This window comes from Pistacia vera, unplaced genomic scaffold (genome assembly GCF_008641045.1).
Source record: "Pistacia vera cultivar Batoury unplaced genomic scaffold, PisVer_v2 Contig866, whole genome shotgun sequence".
Taxonomy (NCBI): domain Eukaryota; kingdom Viridiplantae; phylum Streptophyta; class Magnoliopsida; order Sapindales; family Anacardiaceae; genus Pistacia; species Pistacia vera.
This window is the reverse complement of record NW_022196741.1, coordinates 240457-267870: the sequence shown is the minus strand read 5'-3', so window position 1 is coordinate 267870 and position 27414 is coordinate 240457. Positions and strand designations below refer to the sequence as shown.

Sequence of the window (27414 nt, the reverse complement as noted above, 5' to 3'; positions counted from 1 at the left end):
ACATAATTATGAATATTAGTAATTTTTAGATCCTCTTTCACTGCTTCCAAAAAAATAACAGGGGGACCAAAAACTAAAAAGAACATGATGGGCACTATCAAGTATCAACAACGCATGTAACTTGATCATGAAGAGCTCTTGAAAGTTTGGTGAGTAGGGTAAACTAATTAGTCATTTTGGCAGTTGACTATATCTCATTGGCTATGCAAGCTCCTCGTTTCCTATTCAGGGTGAGTCACACCTCTTAGAAGAGCACCAAACATTATGACTTTTTCAACCAAATCATTAAGTTAAACCGAGCACGGGTAGAAATGGTATTAAAGTAGGCTCCAAATTCCTCTTTTTCATCCAAGGATCACTAAGGGTGAGTCAAGCCGAGGATGGTGTCACCAATTAATAGGTCAGGTCGTCAATGAGGCTGAAACTGCACTTAATAGTTCAAACCAATTTGACAATTAGATCTTCAGCCACCTATTGTCCAATCTAGTATTCAGGATTATTCACAAAAGCATAGGTATCTTAAATCACAACTACTATACCACTGGGAAAAGACCATGAGATGATCTTTATAGAAGGGTACATTATGAAGGCAGAATTCACCAGATACATAACCAAGTCTGCTTAAATATATAAATATTTTAAATATAAGTCCACAGTAATAGCATTATATTGAGGTCTATATCCTCCAAAGCTAAGAGACAGAATGCAAATGATCACATAATTAGGGCCACACTAATAGCATATATTGAGTTGAGGTCTATATCCTCTAAAGCTAAAGGCAGAATGCAAATTATCTCATAATTAGGCAGAAGCAGAGCCCAAGTGCTTGTTAATGGTTTGCTGCAGATCCTCTTTCTTTGCTCCAACCACCTTGTCCACAATCTTTCCTTCTTTCAAGAACATGAAGGTTGGCATTGCCTCAACAGCCCAATCTGTAGCAACAGACTGAATAACAAGAAACAAATTAGTTATAACTACAAAATTAATTGAAGTTTCTTCTGCCCCCAACTAATCTGATTTTGTATGTTACCTTGAGTTCATCCACATCAACCTTGAGGAACAAAACTTGAGGCAGTTTCTTAGCCAGCTCCACCAGGAAAGGTGTAATGAAACGGCATGGTCCACACCATGAGGCAGTGAAATCAACAACCACCTGTATCAAAACCACCCACTTCACTTCAGGGAAAACAGACACAACACTTTCCTTTACTTCCATCACATCTAAACCCTAAACCTATAGCATAATTTTAAACATTCAGATATTAAATATTCTTTTTACAATTTGCCTCCAAGTAAAAAATTATTCTGTAAATCTAATTTTAATGAACACGGAATCATTTATATGACATCATAATCATCAACAGTTGAGACATAATTTATGAAAAATAAATAAATTCTCCCACAATAACATAATTATTTCTCTGGTATTATATCAATGTATTTTCCTTGAAACTAACTGAAATCACATATATACTCCAGTATATCATAAAAATATTCATGATATCAAGCGCCGAAAAGATCAACACTAGCAAGCAGCAATCACATTCGAGAAAATCTAAATGAAGTCAGATGAGATCCACTGCTTTTTATCATCGCAACAAAACACTAAGAAATCACAAAAATAAAAAGAAAAGATTGACAGATTATAAACCAAACAGTGTTTAACAGAAACGGAAGAATACCAGCTGCTTAGTTTCGTTGCTCTTCTGGAGCTGGTCGTTCCATGCATCAACGGTGTGGCAACTGATGACCTGACCTTCTTCTGCTGCCATTTTCCTCGATGTTAACTCCGGCCAAACAGATCCTCTTCCTTTCCTATTTCTCAAATGAATTAAAGGCTTCGGTTTACGTTTGCTTTTGTGCCAGTCCCTCTCTCTCCATTAAATATGCAATATGGTTATTCCTATACCTTAAACACCCCTTGAAGTGGCTTTAACTACAAATATGCCATCAAATATTGGAGGCACGAACATCAAAAGATTCCCTCCCATGCAACAACCAGTAACGTTTGATCGTTTGCTACTGCTGGTAGTAAAAGGTTTTAAAAAAATTTCAAATTCCTACCCAAGATTTCGCAAAATGACAAGTCACACCCATGGATTCATAAATTCCAGACTCCCACCTTTAAATTAATATAAAACTTTTTAATATGACGGTCGAAGGATTTGTACTACATTAAATATAAAATAAAAATAAAAATTTTAAAATAACCCTCCACACCTTAAATTTCTCTCACAAGCATCCTCTCTCTACAACTTTGCCTTTTTTGTCGTTTCTTTCTCCCTCTCTCACTACAACTTCCCATTTCTCTCCCTAAGGGCATCTCCAACCCAATATTTGACATGATACTGTTTACTTATACTAATTTGGTGTAGTGTTTGAGCATATTTTTCAAACCATTTTAGTGTTTTGGCATGGAGTTAGAGATGCTAGCATGACACTATTTACTTACACAAATTTGGTGGTGTGGCACTGTTTACTTGTACCAATTTGGCGTGATACTATTCAACTACTACAAAATATATTTTATTTTTGTTATTTGTATTTATGTTAATTTGATTATTATTTATAATAATAAATTCATAATAATTATATAATTCAAAAAATTATGAAAAATTAAAAACAAAACTTTATTTAATGCAAATATTAAACTATAATAACTCAAAATAAAAATTAACACTAATTTAAAAACACTTAAATTAAAAGAAATTACAACATAAACTAAAATAACAATTTAGTATTCTGGTAGATTAGTTTCGGATCCTCTAAGATCATCAAAATATTAGAAAGAACTAGAAGCTCACCATGCTTTTCGAAATGTATTAATTGATCATTTGTGAGAAGAATATACTAATTCGAAAAATTAAATTACTATCAATATGGAATTTTACATTTGTGCTGTTGTTGTCTTTTTTTTTTGGTATCATTTTATATTAAATGTAATGTTTTTCTATAATAAATATAATGTTTATTTGATTAAATAAATGCTTAATTTTATTAAATTAATATAATTTTCAAAGTAATTATTATTTAATAAAAATATCATTCCTAATATTTAATTAATATATACAAAAATAATTAGTGAAATAGATTAATTGTTGATTATTAATAGAAAGAAAGATAAATAAAATATTTTAAAGAATATTCTTTTTGGTGTAATATTTGGTGTGATCGTCCCCTAAAGGTTCAACGACCTAGGGTCAGATCTTGCTCAGTGTTATACCAACGTGCTTTGAACTTTGCCCATCGCTCACGACCTGAAAACACTTAGAATAGTTTCGCCAAAAATCGGAAGTCACTTCGCTTCTAACTCAATACACGGAGAAGAGTGTTTCATTCGAACGACCTCTTCAGATGCTATCCGTTGTGCTTGATAGCTGGCCTGGTCAATAAAGTAAGATTTATTTGATAGATGTGTCTTTGCGCAATAAGTGTCAGCCATGAGCATTAAACCATGCTGAAACGACATTCTCTTTTAAAGCATTAAATGCGGATGAGGGCGCATTTAATATGGTGAAGATAGCCACGTCGATGTTTGGTGTCTCCAATGGAGGGAAACATCGATTGATCTTCACAAAGCATTGGAGATAGAAATACACCAAATATCACACCAATTTAGTGTGAAACTTGCACCATGTTTGTGGTTGGAGATGGTCTAACCAATAGCCACACTCCTTTCTCTCTCCTTAACCCTTAACTCTTAACCAAACCCTGATCTCCTCTTCGGCACCACATGAAGGCCTTGTGGCGACCAGATTTGGTCTTCACGTGGGCCAAAAGTAGTTGCAAAATGGTTGCTTCTTGGCCTTAGCAGTGGCTAGATTTTGGTTGCTGCATGAGGGCCTTGTGGCGGCAAAATCCAGTCGCCACAAGGTTTCACGTGGCATCCAAAATTTGGCCACCCTGAGAGCCAAACAACCATGGAGAGAAGAAGAATAAAAGAAGAAAGAAAGGAAAGAGTTGCAGTTGGTGTAGTGGTCGGATGGCTGTAGTTCATCGGACAATGGTTGCTCATCCCTGCACCTTACCACCTCCATCTACAAATGCCGCCCTGCTCACTAGTTGGAGTTGAGTTTGTTTGGAGTTGTATTTTGAATTTGGGTTTGCTTGAAGATTGAAGTGTGGTGAAATTGGTAACTGTTTTTGGAGTTTGTTTTTGTGGATTGGAGTTTTGTGTGTGTAGTGTGATTTCAAGCCACCTCCCATCTCCCATTTGCCTCCCACAAGCCACCTACCTACATCTTTGCCCACAAACTACTTGAGGAAAGGCCTCAACCACATTCATTCACCACAAACTATTTGGATTAAAATAAAATTTAGATGGTTGGGTGGTTTTGGATTGAAGAAGGTGTTGGTGAATGAAGTTGAAATTTATAAGATTTTCCTGAAAATTTTATTAATTTTGTTGGATGGTGATAGTGGTTGGGTGACTGTGGTAGTGGCTATGTCTATGTGGTTGGAGATGGGAATGATGTGAAAGTTGAAGAAGAGAGTGTTATTAAAATAAATTTGAAAGTAATATGATTATTTTTAATTCTACTAATCTGGGGTTTATTTATTAATTTACTTATCAAGGGTAGTATGATAATAGCACCCTTTGTATCTATGTCAGAACCTAAAAATCTCTAAGGGTGTTACCTTAGTCTTTAAGGGTGGGAATTAGAATTTGTGAAACCAGGGTGGAAACTTGTTATTTTGCAAAACCTTGGGTGGAACATGTCGTTTACTGTTTATAAATAAACATTAACAATAGCAAATAAAATTTTACTTGTATAGGTCAGAGTGACGTGACGTGATGTTGTTTTCTTATAAAAAAACAAAAAAAGTAAAAGTAAACGAATCTGTACTAGATAAGGATTTGACAATTTGATGTTATATAACTTCCATAAATATAAATATGCATATATTTTATTCTAATTAGAGTTGAATGAATCATTGATAACTTATGCAATGAAATCTGAATTATTTTTTTTTTTTTCCATTACGAGATGTCTTCATGATTTCAAAATTGCAATTAGATTAACGCTGATAATTTTTTGATTGGTTTTAAGAGAGATTTTGCTATGAATTTTGAAAATCATTCNGAAAGAAAGGAAAGAGTTGCAGTTGGTGTAGTGGTCGGATGGCTGTAGTTCATCGGACAATGGTTGCTCATCCCTGCACCTTACCACCTCCATCGACAAACGCCGTCCCGCTCACCAGTTGGAGTTGAGTTTGTTTGGAGTTGTATTTTGAATTTGGGTTTGCTTGAAGATTGAAATGTGGTGAATTTGATAACTGTTTTTGGAGTTTGTTTTTGTGGATTGGAGTTTTGTGTGTGTAGTGTGATTTCAAGCCACCTCCCATCTCCCATTTGCCTCCCACAAGCCACCTACATCTTTGCCCACAAACTATTCGAGGAAAGGCCTCAACCACATTCATTCACCACCAGCTGTTTGGATTGAAATAAAATTTAGAGGGTTGGGTGGGTTTGGATTGAAGAAGGTGTTGGTGAATGAAGTTGAAATTTATAGGATTTTCCTGAAAATTTTATTAATTTGGTTGGACGGTGATAGTGGTTGGGTGGCAGTGGCAGTGGCTGGTTGGTTGGAGACGGGAATGATGTGAAAGTTGAAGAATGAGAATGTTATTAAAATAAATTTGAAAGTAATATGATTATTTTTAATTCGACTAATTTGGAGTTTAAAAAGTAATTTATTAATTTATTTATCAAGGGTAGTATGATAATAACATCATTTGTATATGCGTCAGAACTTAAAAATCTCTAACGGTATTACTTTAGTTTCAAGGGTGGGAATATAAAATTTATGAAACCAGGGTGGAAACTTGTTATTTTGCGAAACCTTGCGTGGAACATGCCGTGTACTGTTTATAAAATAAACATTAATAATAGCAAATAAAATTTTACTTGTATAGGTAAGAGTGGTGTGATGTGATGTGATGTTTTCTTATAAAAAAACAAAAAAAGAAAAAGTAAACGAATCTGTAGTAAATAAGGATTTGACAATTTGATGCTATGCAACTTCCATAAATATAAATATGCATATATTTTATTCTATAATTAGAGTTGAATCATTGATAACTTATTAACTTATGCAATGAAATCTGAATTATTATTATTTTTTTTTCCATTACGAGATGTCTACATGATTTCAAAATTGCAATTAGATTAACGCTGATAACAATATAATTTTTTGATTGGTTTTAAGAGAGATTTTGTTATGAATTTTGAAAATCATTCATATTTTGATCAAGAAAAGAAATTAAGTTTTAATGTTTTCCATATATTTGAGTGTAAGTCTTTAGTCTTTACGACGGCCAAAAAAGGAGTAAACTAGCTTCTTCCCACCCAAGGTTTGGCCTAATGACACTTTCTCACATGTCAAATTTCAAAATAACACTTTTCACACCCATCAAATTTCAAAACAACACTTTTCCCATCCACTGTTATGTTTTGTTAGGAAAATCTGTTATCTGGCAGTGTATAAATAGTGTAATGACAAAAATACCCTTTCCTCTTATTCTTCTCTTTGTCGCCTTTGATTCTAGTTGCAATTCCGACCAATTTGCTGGTTGGGGCTTTTCATCGAGCATCTGGTGTGTGTCGGAGAGGAGAGGAAGTGGCAATGGTTGGGGAAGGTGGAAAAACCAGGAAAAACACCCAAATCAAGCCAACAAACGCAACTCAACACACCCACAACACCAAAACAACTAGAACAACAATCAAAATGCTTCAAAAAAAATTCTAAAACAATCAAGTAAAATTTGGGCCAATTTTTTTTTTTTTTTTTTTTTAAGTTAATATACAGGGGATAAATTAACGCAATCACTCCTTGATTTCTTTTTGAATTTACTATTATGTCCTTCTTTAGTTAAACTTGACTGATAGGTTTTAACATAGATGGTAAAGTTGTATTTTGAAACATTTTGGGTGGGAAAGTTTCATTAGGCCAAACCTTGGGTTTACTGGCCAAAAAAATTAGATGATGTTAAGTATTCACTCCTTCTTAACAAAATATATATTAAATTTGTAAGGTTAGGTGTTGACCAACTTTTTTTATTCTTTATAAGATACTTGTATAGAAATAGAAATACTTTTGCAGGATTCTCAATTTGTTAACGGTGGTGGTTGAATTGGAATAAAGGTATTACAACACTTAGGGCTCTTTGTAGAAAATTTCCAGAATTAGTATAGACAATAGAATCTCCCGTTGAATGGTAGGACACATGATCTGACAATGCTTCATGGCTTTTGGGCTCCAATCAAACCATTTGGGTTTTGGTTAAAGAGAGATTTTGAGTAAAGAATATTTTGGATAAACAAACATAAATTGAGTCACGACTCTACAGTCCTAGTGGCTAGTGCCACTGCCAAAGCCAATCTTGCAGCAATTTTTATTTAATTATTTATGTATTTTCACATGTTTCATTCTCTTACTAGAAGTGGTTTTGTTGCATCTACTATAAGCTTCTTGGAGGCATCTACAGATTAAGCAAATATGTTTATCAAAGCAACAATATTCCTTAATATCAATCACCCAGGAGGCCAGGAGCAAGAATGAAGCCATTTTTCTAACTTTTTGAAAACAGGTTTAGGTTATTGTGAAGTTCCATATTACTCCGTGTGAGAGGGGATATATATATATAGGCCTTAATCCAACATGATACATTTTGAGCTTGAAGCTCAAAAACAAAACCATGAGACCTTGTAATGCCAAAGCAGCCAATATCATGTTGGACTATTTATAACACGTTATAAACACAATCGCGATAGAGAGTGTATTGTAAAGTCTCACATCGCCCTGTGTGAGAAAGGGTGCATGTGTATACAAGACTATAAGCCTTAATCTAACACGACACGTTTTGGGCCTGAAGCCCAGAAAAAAAATTGTGAGGCCATATAGTACCAAAGCGAACAATATCATGTTGGGCATTTACAACACAGGTCAAATAGTTGTGTGAATTGAGGTCAAAGCTCAGGCTGTTCTCAGTTGCAAGCAATTCTTTACCTCAGTCATGCACACGTGTACCATTTAGCATTGGTCATTGGGTAATTTCCAGCTTAAGGAACAAGCGAGTTATTAGTTTACTACGCAGGAAAGATCATGCAAGCAAGCATACACAAAACGTAGTGAAGGCACACAACACAAAGTTTAAATAAAAATCAGATGTCATAGTTCACATTGCTCGAAGTATACTCTGATCACATCAATTGTATAACAATGAATGTAAAGTGTTGAACTACAGGCCTTCTACATTAAGATGATCAAAGAACATGAAAGCTATAACTGGATCACATTATTGAAACAGTAAGTACCAACAAGAAACCAACCAACAAGAAGCAGGGTGAAGAATGCCAAGAACTTGATGTAGGTCAAGCCACCAAATGTGAGTCCAAGAAAGGTTACTATAATAAATGGCAGCAAAGTTCGTAATATTGATGTAAAGCTCACCCAACGACCCTTAAGGAAAATAAATGCAGCTAAGTTCACCACATTCCACCCACCAGAATTAAAACCTAATCTGTTCAGGTTGTTGGCTACAAAGGAGTGGCAATTGCAAGTAAAAAGATCGTATGATCGGTGTTGGAACTCCTGTGTACTCTTTCGTAGTGCATCATCCCAAGTCAATGTGTCTCTTCCTGATTCATTTGGCTGGTATTGATCATCACCATTCAATGCAGACAGATAGGGAGAAATACAACACTGCTAGCAAAATTAAAAAGAATACAATCAGGGAGGAGCAGAAGTCAACAACTAAAAAACATGTACAGCAAAATGCAGCTAATTATGTTTTTATAAATTTCAAAATCAGCAAGCTTGTCTAATTGAAGTGCAGCACACCACATAAACCGCGAAAGAGGTTCCGCAAACAATTCACCGAAAAGTGAGGGCATCATAAATTAATAAAGTTATCCACCGGTCTGATGGCAGTGCTCAATACTGTCAGCAACAATTTCAAAATATATGATTTTGAAGCAGCCGAACATTAGCTTCATTTGAGAACTTGAAATTACCTGTTCCTTGTTCACCTGGATGTATCGAGTAGCTGCCCCAAACGAAAAACTGTCTACACACACAAAGTTAGGCCCTGCAAAGTCCAGGATCACCCCATCCTCTCTGCATATGCCAGTATGGCCAATGAAAGGAATCAGCCAGGAAATGACAGGAAGGGGTGACCAAACGATGCAGCATGGAAATCGTGCTCTACTTGGATCAATTTGCATACTTTGTTGGTAACTTTCTTCAATCATCATGCGGTGCTCAGGGTCTGGATTACCTTCCATTGCCAAAGTTCTGCAATCCCAAATGAACCAAACACATGAGATTCTCTTCAAAATAAGCATGCTTAAAATGAACTTAAACTACCAAGAAAAGAAATGCTATCATTTTCTTTTTCCCTTTTTTCTGATAGCAAGAAAACCTCAGCCTCACTACAGTATGCACCAAAGTTCACAACTAGGGACTTACACCAGGAAAAAGATGCTGTTGGGTTAAAGACACATTTATCACACTGAAAAAAAATTCCATCATGTTTTTTCTTTTTCTTTTCCACCCTTATACCTAATCCTCCCCAAATTTAAACAAAAATTTCCCATCCCTAGTCTTCTTGTGCAACCACAACTATATGAAATTCAACAACTAAGTTATTTGATTATCTTACATGATTTCTAACACTACTTTCTCCAAAACGCGTTGTTCAAAAACTATCACCAGTTTACCTTGTGAATTTCCTCAACCACACTATGGGAAGAAATATAACTAAGCTTGCAAAGTTTAGCAGTGTTAAAGGATAGATTCTCATAAGATATACCAATTGAAACTTTAAAAACAAAAGTTACCATTCCACAAATGAGAAATAGTTCAGAATAATTTATCCATTGCCCTAATAGATCATCAAAGACAAAATGTGCAAATGTAGCATCCCACACTAGTTCATAAATCTTACCATCATCTCAGGAAAAAACCTAAAAACAGAAAAATCAATCCACTCTCATTTCCCGTTTATCATAATATAATCTTGTCAAATCCCACCTAAAATCGAAAAGCTACATAAAGTTAAATCCAAATTTGAAGCGTCCTCTTATATTTATCACAGCCAATTCGTACAGTAACATTTCTTGGCCAAGCTTAGATCTAATCCCCAAAACTAGAAGTGACATTAGAATATCAGATTATACATTAATTAATATTTTAATACACATCAAGCGAACTTGATGGAAGATGCAAACATGAAATAATAATAGCGAGAGGAATCAGAGAATACCTTCAATTCGTAATGGGAAGAAAGATGAAAGCCACGAGTTGATCCAAAGCGCCAGATTGACTGACTGGGATAAACGAATTCGTTTATTCCATTTGATATTTCTGGATTTGTTTGGTGAGCGGGTTAATGTAACCCTGTTTGAGATTTTGTCTGTGCTGGTCCTGGATTAGCTGATGTTTGGTTATACTCTCTTTCTTTCTTTCTTGTCTGTGATTCATTGGTTGACTTCAATTCAGAAATATTATCTTTGATGGCGAGAACTTCCATCTTAATTTAAAATTGTTCTCCTTATCTTTCTCCATATCCACATAGAAAATATTAGTCTTTATTTTTTTTAATTTAAAATTCTGATCTAGACTTCATCTTTTGGTTATCAAGCGGGTATTAATTTTTATTTTTTTTTATTTTTTTTTTTGGTTGGAGATGTCTGATCTTAACTAATAGCATTTCCAATTGTGTTCTTTATTTTAAAGAATATCTTTTGTATAAATAAAAAGTATCTCCATTGATTTTTAAATATAAAAAACAAAGTTTTTATTTAAATCTAATAGATTCTTTAAATTTTAGGAGAGAGAATATGTCTTTTCAAAAAAGAAACTTAATAGGAGAAATAAATCATAAATAAAATGAAAGAAAACTTACAATTTATTATTTAAAATTATGATAGAAAGTGAAATTTGACTCACTCTTTAATTTATATTTAAAGAATAAAGAGTCTGTTGGACTCTTATTTCTATGGATAAACTCTTTATAATAAAGAGTTTGAGTTATATAAAGAGTGATTTGAAGATGTTCTAAATATAGAGAATCAAACTTATTATTTAATTTATATTTTAAAAATAAAGAGTCGGTTGGACTCTTTTTCTATGAATGAACTCTTTATAATAAAGAGTTTGGATTATATAAAGAGTCATTTAGAGATGCTCTAATCTCTTAAAACTCTAAAATGAACAATCGGATATTAAAGTTATTAAGTGGGTATTAAAGTTTTTTTTTTTTTTTTTGTTGATCAGAAGTATCTAGATTAATTTATGCATACTTTAACTAATCTCTAAAGTGAACAGTGGGTTATTAAAGTGATTTATTATGGGTATTAAAGTTGTTTAATGTGTTAAAACAGGTTAAAGATGTTTGAGCACCGTGTAAAGAGGAAATTATCAGAAGTCAACTTAAATGGATCATAAGAGCCTCATATATTGGAGCATATTTTCTGAACTTAAAATAAACTTTTTAGTACACGTCGGTTCGAGTGCAGCGAACCTAATGCAGCATAAATGATATTTCAGGAGTCAGTTCACCGCACAAAGTGCAACCAAGTCAAAACTCTTTCCTTTTTAAAGTGTTACACAACTGAGGATAAAATAATCACCTGGAATATGCGAATCTTAGGCCAAATTAAGAGAAATCCTCGCCTCTGTATCCATTCGTATCGGAACTGAACACCTGAGAAGTATAAATAAATACTTCAGCTCAGAGGTTGAAACATACAATTATATCGTGAACATATTAAATGGGTGGTGCAGTGAGTATGGTAATCCTTTTAATTCTACTGCTAAACATTGCCGGNGATTTATTATGGGTATTAAAGTTGTTTAATGTGTTAAAACAGGTTAAAGATGTTTGAGCACCGTGTAAAGAGGAAATTATCAGAAGTCAACTTAAATGGATCATAAGAGCCTCATATATTGGAGCATATTTTCTGAACTTTAAATCTTAAAATAAACTTTTTAGTACACGTCGGTTCGAGTGCAGCGAACCTAATGCAGCATAAATGATATTTCAGGAGTCAGTTCACCGCACAAAGTGCAACCAAGTCAAAACTCTTTCCTTTTTAAAGTGTTACACAACTGAGGATAAAATAATCACCTGGAATATGCGAATCTTAGGCCAAATTAAGAGAAATCCTCGCCTCTGTATCCATTCGTATCGGAACTGAACACCTGAGAAGTATAAATAAATACTTCAGCTCAGAGGTTGAAACATACAATTATATCGTGAACATATTAAATGGGTGGTGCAGTGAGTATGGTAATCCTTTTAATTCTACTGCTAAACATTGCCGGGATATGCAATGGAGGTGTCACTAGTGACTATGTTAGGAAGCCTGAAGCCTCTGTGGACATGCCGATTGACGCCTTCCCTCCACCTTCTGGTTACAATGCACCTGAGCAGGTTTAATATAATCATGTTTTCGGATCCTTTTTATTTTCTCTGCTTTTGTGTTATTGAAGTTTGACATGCTATTTACGGCTCTGCAGGTCCATATAACTCAGGGGGATCATTCTGGGAGGAGTGTGATCATTTCTTGGGTGACCCCTCTAGAGCAGTACCCCAACCTTGTGAAGTATTGGGAAGCGAAATGCCCGATCAAGCACAAATTTAAAGCTCAGTCCAGACCCACAATTTACAAATACTATAATTATATTTCCGGTTACATTCATCATGCCACCATTAACGGATTAAAAGTAAGCGGATGGTTTTTCTTTCAAGCTCTTATTCAATGAACTCATACCAATTAGAAAATTGACGTTCTCATGTTTATTTGCAGTATAATACCAAATACTTCTATGAACTCGGGTCTGGCACTGGAACTCGCCGGTTTTGGTTCACCACTCCTCCAGAAGTAGGACCCGATGTTCCATACACATTTGGGATTATGGGTTAGTTGTTATAGTCTCTGCATTTTTGATTGGGTGGTATGTTCATGAGACGTCCCATTTTTGTTTTTTTTTTTGTTTTCTCTAGTAATGTAGGACATCTTTTTATTAACAGGTGATTTGGGACAAACATATGCATCTAATACGACATTTGAGCATTATGTTTCGAACCAAAATGGACAAGCAGTGTTGTTTGTTGGTGATCTTTCTTATGCCGACCATTATCCGTTCCATGACAATGTGAGGTGGGATACATGGGGCCGTTTTGTTGAGAAGAGCACTGCATATCAGCCATGGATTTGGACTGCTGGCAATCATGAGCTTGATTATGCTCCAGAAATTGTAAGTCCTATGCACCTAAAGTGTATGGATTTGATTTAATTATCAAATTTTCTGTTGATTGTCTAATTGATTTTATGTATTTCAGGGTGAAAACGTTCCTTTTAAGCCATATATGCATAGGTACCATGTCCCTTACAGGGCATCTCACAGTACATCTCCACTTTGGTATTCCATTAAGCGCGCATCAACATACATAATTGTCCTTTCTTCTTATTCAGCATATGGTATTAAACTTTCTTCAGATTTTGTCATTGGTTTAAAATTTTTTCCTGCAGAAAACAAGGGCCTAACAATAATAATATGCTGGTACAGGGAAATATACTCCTCAATACGAGTGGCTTCAAAACGAGTTACCAAAGGTTAATAGAGCTGAAACTCCATGGTTGATTGTTCTTCTTCACTCTCCTTGGTATAACAGCAATGGCTACCATTATATGGAAGGAGAGAGCATGAGAGTGATGTTTGAGCCCTGGTTTGTTGATCACAAAGTCGATATAGTCTTGGCTGGCCATGTGCATTCGTACGAGCGTTCAGTAAGCTTTCTTGTTCCAACCCAATTTCAATCTGCAGATTCTTATGCTTGTGCTGACATCCATGATAATTAAGTGGGAAACAACATTTATTTTAATCCGGTTACTTAAACCCTGTGTGTTTCGTTCGTATATTATCTAACTCAAATTGTTTGCTTTGTTGAAAACTTGTTCTATTTCCTCTAGGAGCGAGTTTCAAATGTGCAATACAACATAACAAACGGATTGAGCTCCCCAGTTAAGAACCATTCAGCTCCTGTGTACATAACCATTGGTGACGGTGGAAATATCGAAGGCATTGCTAACAGGTGAGCTTCTATCATGGTCTATAAAATAGAAAATTTGTAGTTCAATTATCTGAATCTTGACAAATTACCCTATTCTATGTGCAGATTCATTGAGCCACAGCCCAGTTACTCAGCATATAGAGAAGCAAGCTTTGGACACGCAATTCTTGACATAAAGAACCGAACTCATGCTCATTTTACTTGGCATCGTAACCATGATAGTGAACCTGTTGCTGCTGATTCACTGTGGATGTTCAACAGATATTGGAATCCACAAGAAGAGAATAACTAGGCTATGAACAAGTGTTAACAGTCATATTTCTGCTTCAGTAGATTAGGTTGTTTATCTTTTTCATTCACCATTTTGCTCAACTAGCTTTTATGTTTGTGATCTCTGCGTCTTTTATTTGTGCTGTTAGATTTATGACCTTTAGAACAAAAAGGAATTCAACTTAATTAATTGTTTGCTGGCATCTCAACTGTTGACCGCAGCACTATGGTTGTTTGACTTGAGTGAATTCAGTATGGCCTTTTTATTTCCACCAAGTACCAACTAGTGGCTGAAGTTCTGTGTCTTAGTTGTTAATTATAGCCCTTTCACTCCGACTACTTGATATCAAGACCTAATATATAATTCTATTCACATTGGATCCTGTATTTTTTTTTTTTTTTCAGTTAACTAGGGTATTTGAGACAGTTTGCGTATACCTCAACTAATATCCGAAGTCTATTTGAACAATCCCAAAAGACTAAGTAAACTATAATATTATTGTGGTAAGTGGTCCCAAGGTTTGAACGCAATAACTCAAGGAAGGGAACAAATTTTCTTGACCATCAAGCCAACCCCACAGGTTCGGATCCCATAATTTCAATACTGCAAAAACTTGAGCTCTTGCTGTTGAGAGAATTCTATAAAAAAATTGTAATGAACTACTAAACAGCTATTGAATGCATAAAGTATTCTCGCACACGCATTTTCAAGGCCACATAAATGAACAGCATGACCCTCTGAACTTGGAGAAGTCAAGACGTTTGGTATTCTTATTATTTATACGCTGAAAAGGCAACAATGGATGGTGTCTGCAACATCCATCGATTTACTATTTGCTTTTCAAATTATTTCACAGGCCCAATTGCCGCCTGTCTTGTCTACCTCTGATTTTAACTAAATATTGGAGCCTTCACATGGTCTTCTTTTTAAATTGATTTCAAAAGCCACTGCTCACAATCAACTGCTCTTGTTACTTGCAAGTAACTTGAAACCAGGAGCTGTTGACAGATTTTGTTGAAAAGTTGGAAGTGAAATCTGAGGCCTCTCTGAGTCTCACTCAACAATCAATTAATGGTTGGATGAGTGATGATTTACTTGGACCCTCCACCACATTGTTGTCAGATAATGAGGAGATTATAACTACCTTTTCTGTGCTATACTTACTTTCCTCATTCTTTCCCAGAACAACCAGATACAATCCGGCTATAATTAACAAAGCTCCAATAATCCTGCACATTGCATCCAAAGTAAAGAAGTAAAGATTAAACAAACTATTATAACCATGATTGCAAGAGTAAATCATAATAATTCAAAACAAAAAAATCAATTTGCAATTTGGTTGAGAAGACTTACCCTCCCAAGTAAAATTCTTCTCCAAGAGCAACTGTGGCCACTATAGCAACAAGCATTGTTTGTAAAGGTAAATATGCTGAAACAAACACTGGACCTCCCCTGTCAATGACATAAATCTGTACTGCGAATGCCATTGCTGAAGCCACCAATCCCTGCAGTCACTCATTTCTGTTATTCTTCCACGGAAAATAAAATTAGAAACGTGAAAGCAAATAGAGAGCGACTTAGAAAAAGTGGGATTGCTACAACTATTAGGATCGAAGCTTGACTAATCAGGATTGACTGCTTGAGATAGGTTTTCTTATATCAAAATTGTGTTTGATCGTGGACTTAATCACATTGCACAATGTTGGAAATGGAACTAATGATTTTTCTTCGTTATGCCAAGATGTGGTTAATTAAATCCCCAAGACCATAACTAGCTACCAAACAATTTAAACAAAAAGATCATGATACTAATTGAGTCACATACCGAGTAAAAAAGGCTGAAGAGTTCATAGCCGGAGTGAATATGCCAGGCTTGTGAATCTCTTTCAAAGTATGCTGCAATCGCAAAAAACTGCATAACACTAAAGCAGCAACTATAGGAGACGACTGAGAGCCGAGCAGGGTATTTCTTCAAAACAGGAGTTTGCAACACTATCCAGCTGGACCAAAACAGGCAGTGACCAATGAGACAGATGCAACCTAAGGTCCAATTCTTCTCTTTGGTATCTCCCAACAACAAATCAGATTTTTCTGAAGATGGGTTTGGACTATAAATAATTGGTCCTTTGTATAGGGTTATGACTGAAGCTCCAGCAACAGAAACAAGAGTTCCAAGCACCTTAGCTATTCCATCTTTCCGGGTCAACTGTACTTGCTCTATTCTGCAAAACAAAGCATAAAAAACAAAAAAATCAATAAATTATATATATAATTTTGCTCAAACTAGCAACAAACCAATTATGCTTGAGGGTCACAGAAATTATGGAGATGGAAATTAAGAGTTTTATTAATTGGTACCCGAGAATCGCGGCCATGATAAAGGTTACGGCAGGTACTGCATTCTCTACGGCAGAAGCGAATGTAGGTGAGGTGTTGTCCAAACCAAAAATGTAAGATCCTTGATTCAATGTTATTCTGCCACAAAGAGAGTAAAGAAGTTAATGTTCTGAAATCATTTGGTCATCATACATTAATAATCTAATGTTTCTATAATCAAATCGTACCCAAGAAATCCAAGGAAAAAGAATTGTATGAGAAATGAGGGGGTTAATCCTGGCCTGTCTTTCCTGGAAGCCAGGAAGAAAAAGAACAAAAATTGTGAAGATTGGAGCCCAAAACAAGATTAAATTTACATATTATGAAGACAACAATATCATACTTCTCTAGGAAATATGCGAAGGGAAGCAGCACAATGAGAGCTATGATGTTTCTGTAAAGAGGAAAGACTAGTTTGCTTACGCCCAGATTGAGAGCACCTCTCATGATAACATGGTTTCCCGCATAACCAAACTGAAACACTGTCATGGCTATGTGCAACTTGGCTCGTTCAGGCACCATGCCAATTCTCTTAACCGGTGCTAACCCATCTTCCGCCATCGGAGCAACCGCTAGATTCAAAAGAGAAGGTAAAGTTTCAGTATAAAAGAAAACTTAAACCGATATAAAGGGGAAGAAGAGAGGGACAATATACGAGGAGATGTCCCACAAAATTGGCTAAGCAAAATTTTAGTACAGACTGAAAAGCAGTATTTAGTGGAGAAATCATATAAATTAACGCAACTTCTGAACTTAACAAATGGTCAAACCATCAATTATTTTGTATCTTACAGAGTCCAAGTTCTGCTGCCATTGCACGTTAAGGCAACCATCCTGCGGTATTTTTTCAATTAATTAATTGAATGGTGCTATCAGTATGATGAAGGAGACGACAAGAAAACTAATTAAGAATAAACAAACGGATTTGGTTTGGTCTTCAGTATCAGTAATCAAAATCCTAAACGGAACTAGAGCATGTGGGTGCAAAGTGTGAACTGTAGAAGTGCTACCTTACTCGTTGAGTAATATCCCGGCACCTTAAAACTATCCATGAGAACTTCCGTGGTTAACTTTATTAGGCATCGAGTAGAGGTTCAAACTTAAAACCTCTTAAATGATACACCTAAGAAGGCGTTTGATTCAAAGAATATTAGATTATTGAGAATATTAGATTACTAGAAAGTTAAATTACCTTGAGAAGATATTTGGTTTAGGGAATGTTAGATTACTGGAAATATTGGATTATTGGAAAGATAAACTACCTTGAAGATTAATAGAAATCTTTAAGAAAATGTGTTTGGTTAGTTGGTAGGTATGTTATATTAATATGTTTGATTATGGGGAATAAATTCGTGAGTATGTTATTTAAATTACTAAACTGTCCCATTTTTAAATATTAATATAATATTATTTTTATTATTAATTTTTGAATAATTTCTCTTAACCCCTAATATTTCAGATTTGGCTAAAACACCCTTACTTATATAAAACTTTAATTTATGATGAAATCACCCCCACCTCCTGCCGCGGCAAACCACTGCCAAAAGTCTTCGAAAGTCCTTGTGAGTAGCTCACCATGACCAAGAGGCTCTGATATGGTTGTTTCTGTTCATATTGATGGCCGAAAACAACCATATCAGGCCAAATCTGGCTGTTAATGGCCAGGGATCTGGCCGTTACCGGCCAGTTCCATCAATCTAGCCATAATGGATCTGGCCATTTTCTGCCAGATCTGGCCTGATATGGCCATTTTCGACCATCAATATGGTCGGAAATGGCCATATCGAAGCCTTTCGGAGCCTTCCACTGAATCTCGTTCTTTTTTAGGGACACCAGCAGCGGTCCGTGGTGGTTGGCCGGCTATTGGCCGTGGTGGCTGGGTGGCAGTGGTGGTCTGTAAATTGTTTTAAATATAAGGGCATTATTGTCCAAAATTTTAATTAAACAAGGGTAAAATTGAATATTAATGTAAATTCATTTTAAAATAGGGGCATTATTTTCCAAAAATTTTATTAGTAAGGGATAAAATTGTAACAAAAAAAGATAACCCTGGTAATCTTAGAATACCTAAGAAAATAGAGGTAATCAGATTACCTCCAATATTACCAACAGTAACCACTACTAGTATTTGAAAATTACTGGTATATTATATTACTTGACAACTAAGCATGGTAATCAAGTAATATAAGATGACTTAACCCCTAGTAATCCCACATAACCCCCAACCAAATGCCTTCTGAAGATTATTGGGAATCTTTAAGAAAATGTGTTTGGTTAATTGGTGGGTATGTTATATTATTATGTTTGGTTGGGAGGAATAAATTGGTAGATATGTTATTTAAACTACTGAATTGTCCTCTAATTAAATATTATTATTATATTATTTTTTAATATTGATTATTATTTGGATTATTATAACCCCCTTTGCATTTAAAAACTTAGCAAAAACAATCTCATAATAAAAGTTTGGAAAATCAATAAAGCACTCCCACTAACCCAACCACTGCCAGTCGCCGGCAACCATCGTAGGCCGCTGGCAGCCGGCAACCTAACGGCACACAAAAGGCAAGAAATGGCCTCCGTGCGTCGTATGACCATTTTCGGCTAAAGATCTGGTTGGAAATGGCCAGACGTGGCAAATTTGGCCGTCGATGACTAGATTGATGACGGATTTGACCTTTGACGGCTAGATTAGATATGACCATCAACGGCCAAATCTAGCACGATCTGGCCAGAAATGACCATATTGGCGCACGACGACCATTTTCGGCCTTCTGTGCGCCGTTTCGGTGGCGACTAGCTGCGACGGTGGTTGTCAGCGGCAGGCAGGTGGGGGTGGTGGTGGTTTGGGTGGGCTGCAATTTGTTTTGAATTCAAGGGTAATTTTGTCCAAAAAGTTAATTAATTGGGGTAAAATAGTAAAAGTCATATTCATGTAAATAAATTTAAAAATAAGGGTATTATTGTCCTAAAATTTTATTAATAAGAAATAAAATTGTAACAAAAAAAGATAACATTGATAATCTTAGAATACCTAAGAAAATAGAGGTAATTAGATTACCTTCAATATTACCAATAATAACTACTATTGGTATTTGAAGATTACCAGTATCTTATATTACTTGGGGTAATGCTATACGTACTAACAGATTATACTAACCAGAGTATTAATTTAAAGTATAGAACGGATATCATACACATAGTATAAGTACTATGTGTGATTTTAACAAAGGTTAGTATACTGATTAGTAAAATCCGTTAGTGCACAAAGTGGTTAGTAAAATCTGTTAGTACGTAAAGTATTATTCAATCAATAATACTATGCTTACTCACTAGCTTATTAATAGTATAAAATTATATATAATAATTATATTATATATATCATACTCGTACTATACGTTATATTTAGAAAGGATATTAAAATGATTAGTAAGCTCGAACGCATATACATTATATTTACATAGGATAATAAAATGATTAGTAGGCTGTAACGCGTAGCATTACTCTTATTGATTCCCGTTCTCGCACTCTTCTATGTTTCAGTTCTCTGGGCTGTTGTTACTTGCAAGTAACTTGAAACCAGGAGCTGTGACAGATTTTGTTGAAAGCTGGAAGTGAAATCTGAGGCCTCTCTGAGTCTCACTCAACACAATTAATTGTGGGATGAGTGATGATTACTTGGACCCTCCACCACATTGTTGTCAGAAATGAGGAGATTATAACTACTTTTCTGTCTATACTTACTTTCCTCATTCTTTCCCAGAACACCAGATACAGTCCGGCTATAATTACAAAGCTCCATAATCCTGCACATTGCATCCAAAGTAAAGATTAAACAAACTATTATAACCATGATTGCAAGAGTAACATAATAATTCAAAACAAAAAATCAATTTGCAATTTGGTTGAGAAGACTTACCCTCCCAAGTAAAATTCTTCTCCAAGAGCAACTGTGGCCATATAGCAACAACATTGTTTGTAAAGGTAAATATGCTGACACACACTGGACCTCCCCTGTCAATGACATAAATCTGTACTGCGAATGCCATTGCTGAAGCCACCAATCCCTGCAGTCACTAATTTCTGTTATTCTTCCAGGAAAATAAAATTAGAAACGTAAAAGCAAATAGAGAGCGACTTAGAAAAAGTGGGATTGCTACAACTATTAGGATCGAAGCTTGACTATCAGGATTGACTGCTTGAGATAGGTTTTCTTATATCAAAATTGTGTTTGATCGTGGACTTATCACATTGCACATGTTGGAAATGGACTAATGATTTTTTCTCTCCATGCCAAGATGTGGTTAATTAAATCCCCAAGACCATAACTAGCTACCAACAATTTAAACAAAAAGATCATGATACTAATTGATACATACCGAGTAAAAAGGCTGAAGAGTTCATAGCCGTAGGTGATATGCCAGGCTTGTGAATCTCTTTCAAAGTATGCTGCAATCGCAAAAAACTGCATAACACTAAAGCAGCAACTATAGGACGACTGAGAGCGAGCGGTATTTCTTCAAAACAGGAGTTTGCAACACTATCCAGCTGGACCAAAACAGGCAGTGACCAATGACAGATGCAACCTAAGGTCCATTCTTCTCTTTGGTATCTCCCAACAAATCAGATTTTTCTGAAATGGGTTTGGACTATAAATAATTGGTCCTTTGTATAGGGTTATGACTGAAGCTCCAGCAACAGAAACAAGAGTTCCAAGCACCTTAGCTATTCCATCTTTCCGGGTCACGTGTACTTGCTCTATTCTGCAAAACAAAGCATAAAAAACAAAAAAATCAATAATTATATATATAATTTGCTCAAACTAGCAACAAACCAATTATCTTGAGGGTCACAGAAATTATGGAGATGGAAATTAAGAGTTTTATTAATTGGTACCAGAATCGCGGCCATGATAAAGGTACGGCAGGTACTGCATTCTCTACGGCAGAAGCGAATGTAGTGAGTGTTGTCCAAACCAAAAATGTAAGATCCTTGATTCAATGTTTTCTGCCACAAAGAGATAAAAAAGTTAATGTTCTGAAATCGTTTGGTCATCATATATTAATAATTAATGTTTCTATAATCAAATCTTACCCAAGAAATCCAAGGAAAAAGAATTGTATGAAATGAGGGGGTTAATGCTGGCCTGTCTTTCCTGGAGCCAAGAAGAAAAAGAACAAAATTGTGAGATTGGAGCCCAAAACAAATTAAATTTACATATAATGAACAATATATCATACTTCTCTAGGAAATATGCGAAGGGAAACAGCACAATGAGAGCTATGATGTTTCTGTAAAGAGGAAGACTAGTTTGCTTACGCCCAGATTGAGAGCACCTCTCATGATAACATGGTTTCCCGCATAACCAAACTGAAACACTGTCATGGCTATGTCAACTTGGCTCGTTCAGGCACCATGCCAATTCTCTTAACCGGTGCTAACCCATCTTCCGCCATCGGAACACCCAGATTCAAAAGAGAAGGTAAAGTTTCAGTATAAAAGAAAACTTAAACCGATATAAAGGGGAAGAAGAGAGGGAACATTACGAGGAGATGTCCCACAAAATTGGCTAAGCAAAATTTTAGTACAGACTGAAAAGCAGTATTTAGTGGAGAAATCATATAAATTAACGCAACTTCTGAACTTAACAATGGTCAAACCATCAATTATTTTGTATCTTACGAGTCCAAGTTCTTGCTGCATTGCACGTTAAGGCAACCATCCTGCGGTATTTTTTCAATTAATTATTAATGGTGCTATCAGTATGATGAAGGACGACAAGAAAACTAATTAAGAATAACAAACGGATTTGGTTTGGTCTTCAGTATCAGTAATCAAAATCCTAAACGGAACTAGACATGTGGGTGCAAAGTGTGAACTGTAGAAGTGCACCTTACTCGTTGAGTATATCCCGGCACCTTAAACTATCCTGATCCAAATACTTCTATGAACTCGGGTCTGGCACTGGAACTCGCCGGTTTTGGTTCACCACTCCTCCAGAAGTAGGACCCGATGTTCCATACACATTTGGGATTATGGGTTAGTTGTTATAGTCTCTGCATTTTTTATTGGGTGGTATGTTCATGAGACGTCCCATTTTTGTTTTTTTTTTTGTTTTCTCTAGTAATGTAGGACATCTTTTTATTAACAGGTGATTTGGGACAAACATATGCATCTAATACGACATTTGAGCATTATGTTTCGAACCAAAATGGACAAGCAGTGTTGTTTGTTGGTGATCTTTCTTATGCCGACCATTATCCGTTCCATGACAATGTGAGGTGGGATACATGGGGCCGTTTTGTTGAGAAGAGCACTGCATATCAGCCATGGATTTGGACTGCTGGCAATCATGAGCTTGATTATGCTCCAGAAATTGTAAGTCCTATGCACCTAAAGTGTATGGATTTGATTTAATTATCAAATTTTCTGTTGATTGTCTAATTGATTTTATGTATTTCAGGGTGAAAACGTTCCTTTTAAGCCATATATGCATAGGTACCATGTCCCTTACAGGGCATCTCACAGTACATCTCCACTTTGGTATTCCATTAAGCGCGCATCAACATACATAATTGTCCTTTCTTCTTATTCAGCATATGGTATTAAACTTTCTTCAGATTTTGTCATTGGTTTAAAATTTTTTCCTGCAGAAAACAAGGGCCTAACAATAATAATATGCTGGTACAGGGAAATATACTCCTCAATACGAGTGGCTTCAAAACGAGTTACCAAAGGTTAATAGAGCTGAAACTCCATGGTTGATTGTTCTTCTTCACTCTCCTTGGTATAACAGCAATGGCTACCATTATATGGAAGGAGAGAGCATGAGAGTGATGTTTGAGCCCTGGTTTGTTGATCACAAAGTCGATATAGTCTTGGCTGGCCATGTGCATTCGTACGAGCGTTCAGTAAGCTTTCTTGTTCCAACCCAATTTCAATCTGCAGATTCTTATGCTTGTGCTGACATCCATGATAATTAAGTGGGAAACAACATTTATTTTAATCCGGTTACTTAAACCCTGTGTGTTTCGTTCGTATATTATCTAACTCAAATTGTTTGCTTTGTTGAAAACTTGTTCTATTTCCTCTAGGAGCGAGTTTCAAATGTGCAATACAACATAACAAACGGATTGAGCTCCCCAGTTAAGAACCATTCAGCTCCTGTGTACATAACCATTGGTGACGGTGGAAATATCGAAGGCATTGCTAACAGGTGAGCTTCTATCATGGTCTATAAAATAGAAAATTTGTAGTTCAATTATCTGAATCTTGACAAATTACCCTATTCTATGTGCAGATTCATTGAGCCACAGCCCAGTTACTCAGCATATAGAGAAGCAAGCTTTGGACACGCAATTCTTGACATAAAGAACCGAACTCATGCTCATTTTACTTGGCATCGTAACCATGATAGTGAACCTGTTGCTGCTGATTCACTGTGGATGTTCAACAGATATTGGAATCCACAAGAAGAGAATAACTAGGCTATGAACAAGTGTTAACAGTCATATTTCTGCTTCAGTAGATTAGGTTGTTTATCTTTTTCATTCACCATTTTGCTCAACTAGCTTTTATGTTTGTGATCTCTGCGTCTTTTATTTGTGCTGTTAGATTTATGACCTTTAGAACAAAAAGGAATTCAACTTAATTAATTGTTTGCTGGCATCTCAACTGTTGACCGCAGCACTATGGTTGTTTGACTTGAGTGAATTCAGTATGGCCTTTTTATTTCCACCAAGTACCAACTAGTGGCTGAAGTTCTGTGTCTTAGTTGTTAATTATAGCCCTTTCACTCCGACTACTTGATATCAAGACCTAATATATAATTCTATTCACATTGGATCCTGTATTTTTTTTTTTTTTTTCAGTTAACTAGGGTATTTGAGACAGTTTGCGTATACCTCAACTAATATCCGAAGTCTATTTGAACAATCCCAAAAGACTAAGTAAACTATAATATTATTGTGGTAAGTGGTCCCAAGGTTTGAACGCAATAACTCAAGGAAGGGAACAAATTTTCTTGACCATCAAGCCAACCCCACAGGTTCGGATCCCATAATTTCAATACTGCAAAAACTTGAGCTCTTGCTGTTGAGAGAATTCTATAAAAAAATTGTAATGAACTACTAAACAGCTATTGAATGCATAAAGTATTCTCGCACACGCATTTTCAAGGCCACATAAATGAACAGCATGACCCTCTGAACTTGGAGAAGTCAAGACGTTTGGTATTCTTATTATTTATACGCTGAAAAGGCAACAATGGATGGTGTCTGCAACATCCATCGATTTACTATTTGCTTTTCAAATTATTTCACAGGCCCAATTGCCGCCTGTCTTGTCTACCTCTGATTTTAACTAAATATTGGAGCCTTCACATGGTCTTCTTTTTAAATTGATTTCAAAAGCCACTGCTCACAATCAACTGCTCTTGTTACTTGCAAGTAACTTGAAACCAGGAGCTGTTGACAGATTTTGTTGAAAAGTTGGAAGTGAAATCTGAGGCCTCTCTGAGTCTCACTCAACAATCAATTAATGGTTGGATGAGTGATGATTTACTTGGACCCTCCACCACATTGTTGTCAGATAATGAGGAGATTATAACTACCTTTTCTGTGCTGTACTTACTTTCCTCATTCTTTCCCAGAACAACCAGATACAGTCCGGCTATAATTAACAAAGCTCCAATAATCCTGCACATTGCATCCAAAGTAAAGAAGTAAAGATTAAACAAACTATTATAACCATGATTGCAAGAGTAAATCGTAATAATTCAAAACAAAAAAATCAATTTGCAATTTGGTTGAGAAGACTTACCCTCCCAAGTAAAATTCTTCTCCAAGAGCAACTGTGGCCACTATAGCAACAAGCATTGTTTGTAAAGGTAAATATGCTGAAACAAACACTGGACCTCCCCTGTCAATGACATAAATCTGTACTGCGAATGCCATTGCTGAAGCCACCAATCCCTGCAGTCACTCATTTCTGTTATTCTTCCACGGAAAATAAAATTAGAAACGTGAAAGCAAATAGAGAGCGACTTAGAAAAAGTGGGATTGCTACAACTATTAGGATCGAAGCTTGACTAATCAGGATTGACTGCTTGAGATAGGTTTTCTTATATCAAAATTGTGTTTGATCGTGGACTTAATCACATTGCACAATGTTGGAAATGGAACTAATGATTTTTCTTCGTTATGCCAAGATGTGGTTAATTAAATCCCCAAGACCATAACTAGCTACCAAACAATTTAAACAAAAAGATCATGATACTAATTGAGTCACATACCGAGTAAAAAAGGCTGAAGAGTTCATAGCCGGAGTGAATATGCCAGGCTTGTGAATCTCTTTCAAAGTATGCTGCAATCGCAAAAAACTGCATAACACTAAAGCAGCAACTATAGGAGACGACTGAGAGCCGAGCAGGGTATTTCTTCAAAACAGGAGTTTGCAACACTATCCAGCTGGACCAAAACAGGCAGTGACCAATGAGACAGATGCAACCTAAGGTCCAATTCTTCTCTTTGGTATCTCCCAACAACAAATCAGATTTTTCTGAAGATGGGTTTGGACTATAAATAATTGGTCCTTTGTATAGGGTTATGACTGAAGCTCCAGCAACAGAAACAAGAGTTCCAAGCACCTTAGCTATTCCATCTTTCCGGGTCAACTGTACTTGCTCTATTCTGCAAAACAAAGCATAAAAAACAAAAAAATCAATAAATTATATATATAATTTTGCTCAAACTAGCAACAAACCAATTATGCTTGAGGGTCACAGAAATTATGGAGATGGAAATTAAGAGTTTTATTAATTGGTACCCGAGAATCGCGGCCATGATAAAGGTTACGGCAGGTACTGCATTCTCTACGGCAGAAGCGAATGTAGGTGAGGTGTTGTCCAAACCAAAAATGTAAGATCCTTGATTCAATGTTATTCTGCCACAAAGAGAGTAAAGAAGTTAATGTTCTGAAATCATTTGGTCATCATACATTAATAATCTAATGTTTCTATAATCAAATCGTACCCAAGAAATCCAAGGAAAAAGAATTGTATGAGAAATGAGGGGGTTAATCCTGGCCTGTCTTTCCTGGAAGCCAGGAAGAAAAAGAACAAAAATTGTGAAGATTGGAGCCCAAAACAAGATTAAATTTACATATTATGAAGACAACAATATCATACTTCTCTAGGAAATATGCGAAGGGAAGCAGCACAATGAGAGCTATGATGTTTCTGTAAAGAGGAAAGACTAGTTTGCTTACGCCCAGATTGAGAGCACCTCTCATGATAACATGGTTTCCCGCATAACCAAACTGAAACACTGTCATGGCTATGTGCAACTTGGCTCGTTCAGGCACCATGCCAATTCTCTTAACCGGTGCTAACCCATCTTCCGCCATCGGAGCAACCGCTAGATTCAAAAGAGAAGGTAAAGTTTCAGTATAAAAGAAAACTTAAACCGATATAAAGGGGAAGAAGAGAGGGACAATATACGAGGAGATGTCCCACAAAATTGGCTAAGCAAAATTTTAGTACAGACTGAAAAGCAGTACTTAGTGGAGAAATCATATAGATTAACGCAACTTCTGAACTTAAAAAATGGTCAAACCATCAATTATTTTGTATCTTACAGAGTCCAAGTTCTGCTGCCATTGCACGTTAAGGCAACCATCCTGCGGTA

The 27414-nt window shown here is 35.8% G+C and overlaps 5 protein-coding genes and 2 pseudogenes across 9 annotated transcripts; 2 read left to right on the top strand and 5 right to left on the bottom strand.

The window, feature by feature from the left end:
- Positions 1–604: 604 nt before the first annotated feature.
- Positions 605–1874, bottom strand: LOC116118955 (thioredoxin H1-like). Its single transcript, XM_031404912.1, has 3 exons — positions 1683–1874; positions 1031–1153; positions 605–945 (listed from the first exon to the last, which is right to left on the bottom strand). The coding sequence occupies exons 1-3, from the start codon at positions 1770–1772 to the stop codon at positions 802–804; spliced, it is 357 nt and encodes a 118-aa protein (XP_031260772.1). The 5' UTR covers positions 1773–1874; the 3' UTR covers positions 605–801.
- A 6255-nt stretch (positions 1875–8129) lies between these two features.
- LOC116118945 (protein RTE1-HOMOLOG) lies at positions 8130–10504 on the bottom strand. 2 transcript variants are annotated; one of them, XM_031404897.1, is made up of 3 exons: positions 10267–10504; positions 9017–9296; positions 8130–8708 (listed from the first exon to the last, which is right to left on the bottom strand). In XM_031404897.1, exons 2-3 carry the CDS (start codon positions 9284–9286, stop codon positions 8283–8285), a joined length of 696 nt encoding a protein of 231 aa, XP_031260757.1. In that variant the 5' UTR covers positions 9287–9296; positions 10267–10504; the 3' UTR covers positions 8130–8282. The 2 variants fall into 2 exon arrangements, with proteins under 2 accessions (XP_031260757.1, XP_031260758.1); XM_031404898.1 differs by having other exon boundaries at positions 8153–8705; positions 10267–10496.
- Positions 10505–11719: 1215 nt separating this feature from the next.
- On the top strand, positions 11720–14725 carry LOC116118944 (purple acid phosphatase 5-like). Of its 2 annotated transcripts, XM_031404896.1 has the most exons (9): positions 11720–11824; positions 12322–12438; positions 12525–12731; positions 12815–12926; positions 13039–13265; positions 13351–13489; positions 13578–13798; positions 13982–14103; positions 14188–14725. In XM_031404896.1, the coding sequence occupies exons 1-9, from the start codon at positions 11777–11779 to the stop codon at positions 14372–14374; spliced, it is 1380 nt and encodes a 459-aa protein (XP_031260756.1). In that variant the 5' UTR covers positions 11720–11776; the 3' UTR covers positions 14375–14725. The 2 variants fall into 2 exon arrangements, with proteins under 2 accessions (XP_031260756.1, XP_031260755.1); XM_031404895.1 differs by lacking the exon at positions 11720–11824 and having other exon boundaries at positions 12249–12438.
- A 249-nt stretch (positions 14726–14974) lies between these two features.
- On the bottom strand, positions 14975–17540 carry LOC116118947 (WAT1-related protein At3g53210-like). Of its 2 annotated transcripts, XM_031404901.1 has the most exons (7): positions 17522–17540; positions 17073–17280; positions 16918–16980; positions 16712–16828; positions 16179–16575; positions 15707–15858; positions 14975–15582 (listed from the first exon to the last, which is right to left on the bottom strand). In XM_031404901.1, exons 2-7 carry the CDS (start codon positions 17249–17251, stop codon positions 15411–15413), a joined length of 1080 nt encoding a protein of 359 aa, XP_031260761.1. In that variant the 5' UTR covers positions 17252–17280; positions 17522–17540; the 3' UTR covers positions 14975–15410. The 2 variants fall into 2 exon arrangements, with proteins under 2 accessions (XP_031260761.1, XP_031260760.1); XM_031404900.1 differs by lacking the exon at positions 17522–17540 and having other exon boundaries at positions 17073–17494.
- Positions 17541–20381: 2841 nt separating this feature from the next.
- LOC116118925 lies at positions 20382–22185 on the bottom strand (annotated as a pseudogene).
- A 402-nt stretch (positions 22186–22587) lies between these two features.
- On the top strand, positions 22588–24567 carry LOC116118924 (annotated as a pseudogene).
- Positions 24568–24817: 250 nt separating this feature from the next.
- LOC116118969 (WAT1-related protein At3g53210-like) lies at positions 24818–27385 on the bottom strand. 2 transcript variants are annotated; one of them, XM_031404929.1, is made up of 7 exons: positions 27365–27385; positions 26916–27123; positions 26761–26823; positions 26555–26671; positions 26022–26418; positions 25550–25701; positions 24818–25425 (listed from the first exon to the last, which is right to left on the bottom strand). In XM_031404929.1, the coding sequence occupies exons 2-7, from the start codon at positions 27092–27094 to the stop codon at positions 25254–25256; spliced, it is 1080 nt and encodes a 359-aa protein (XP_031260789.1). In that variant the 5' UTR covers positions 27095–27123; positions 27365–27385; the 3' UTR covers positions 24818–25253. The 2 variants fall into 2 exon arrangements, with proteins under 2 accessions (XP_031260789.1, XP_031260788.1); XM_031404928.1 differs by lacking the exon at positions 27365–27385 and having other exon boundaries at positions 26916–27350.
- Between the last annotated feature and the right edge of the window lie 29 nt (positions 27386–27414).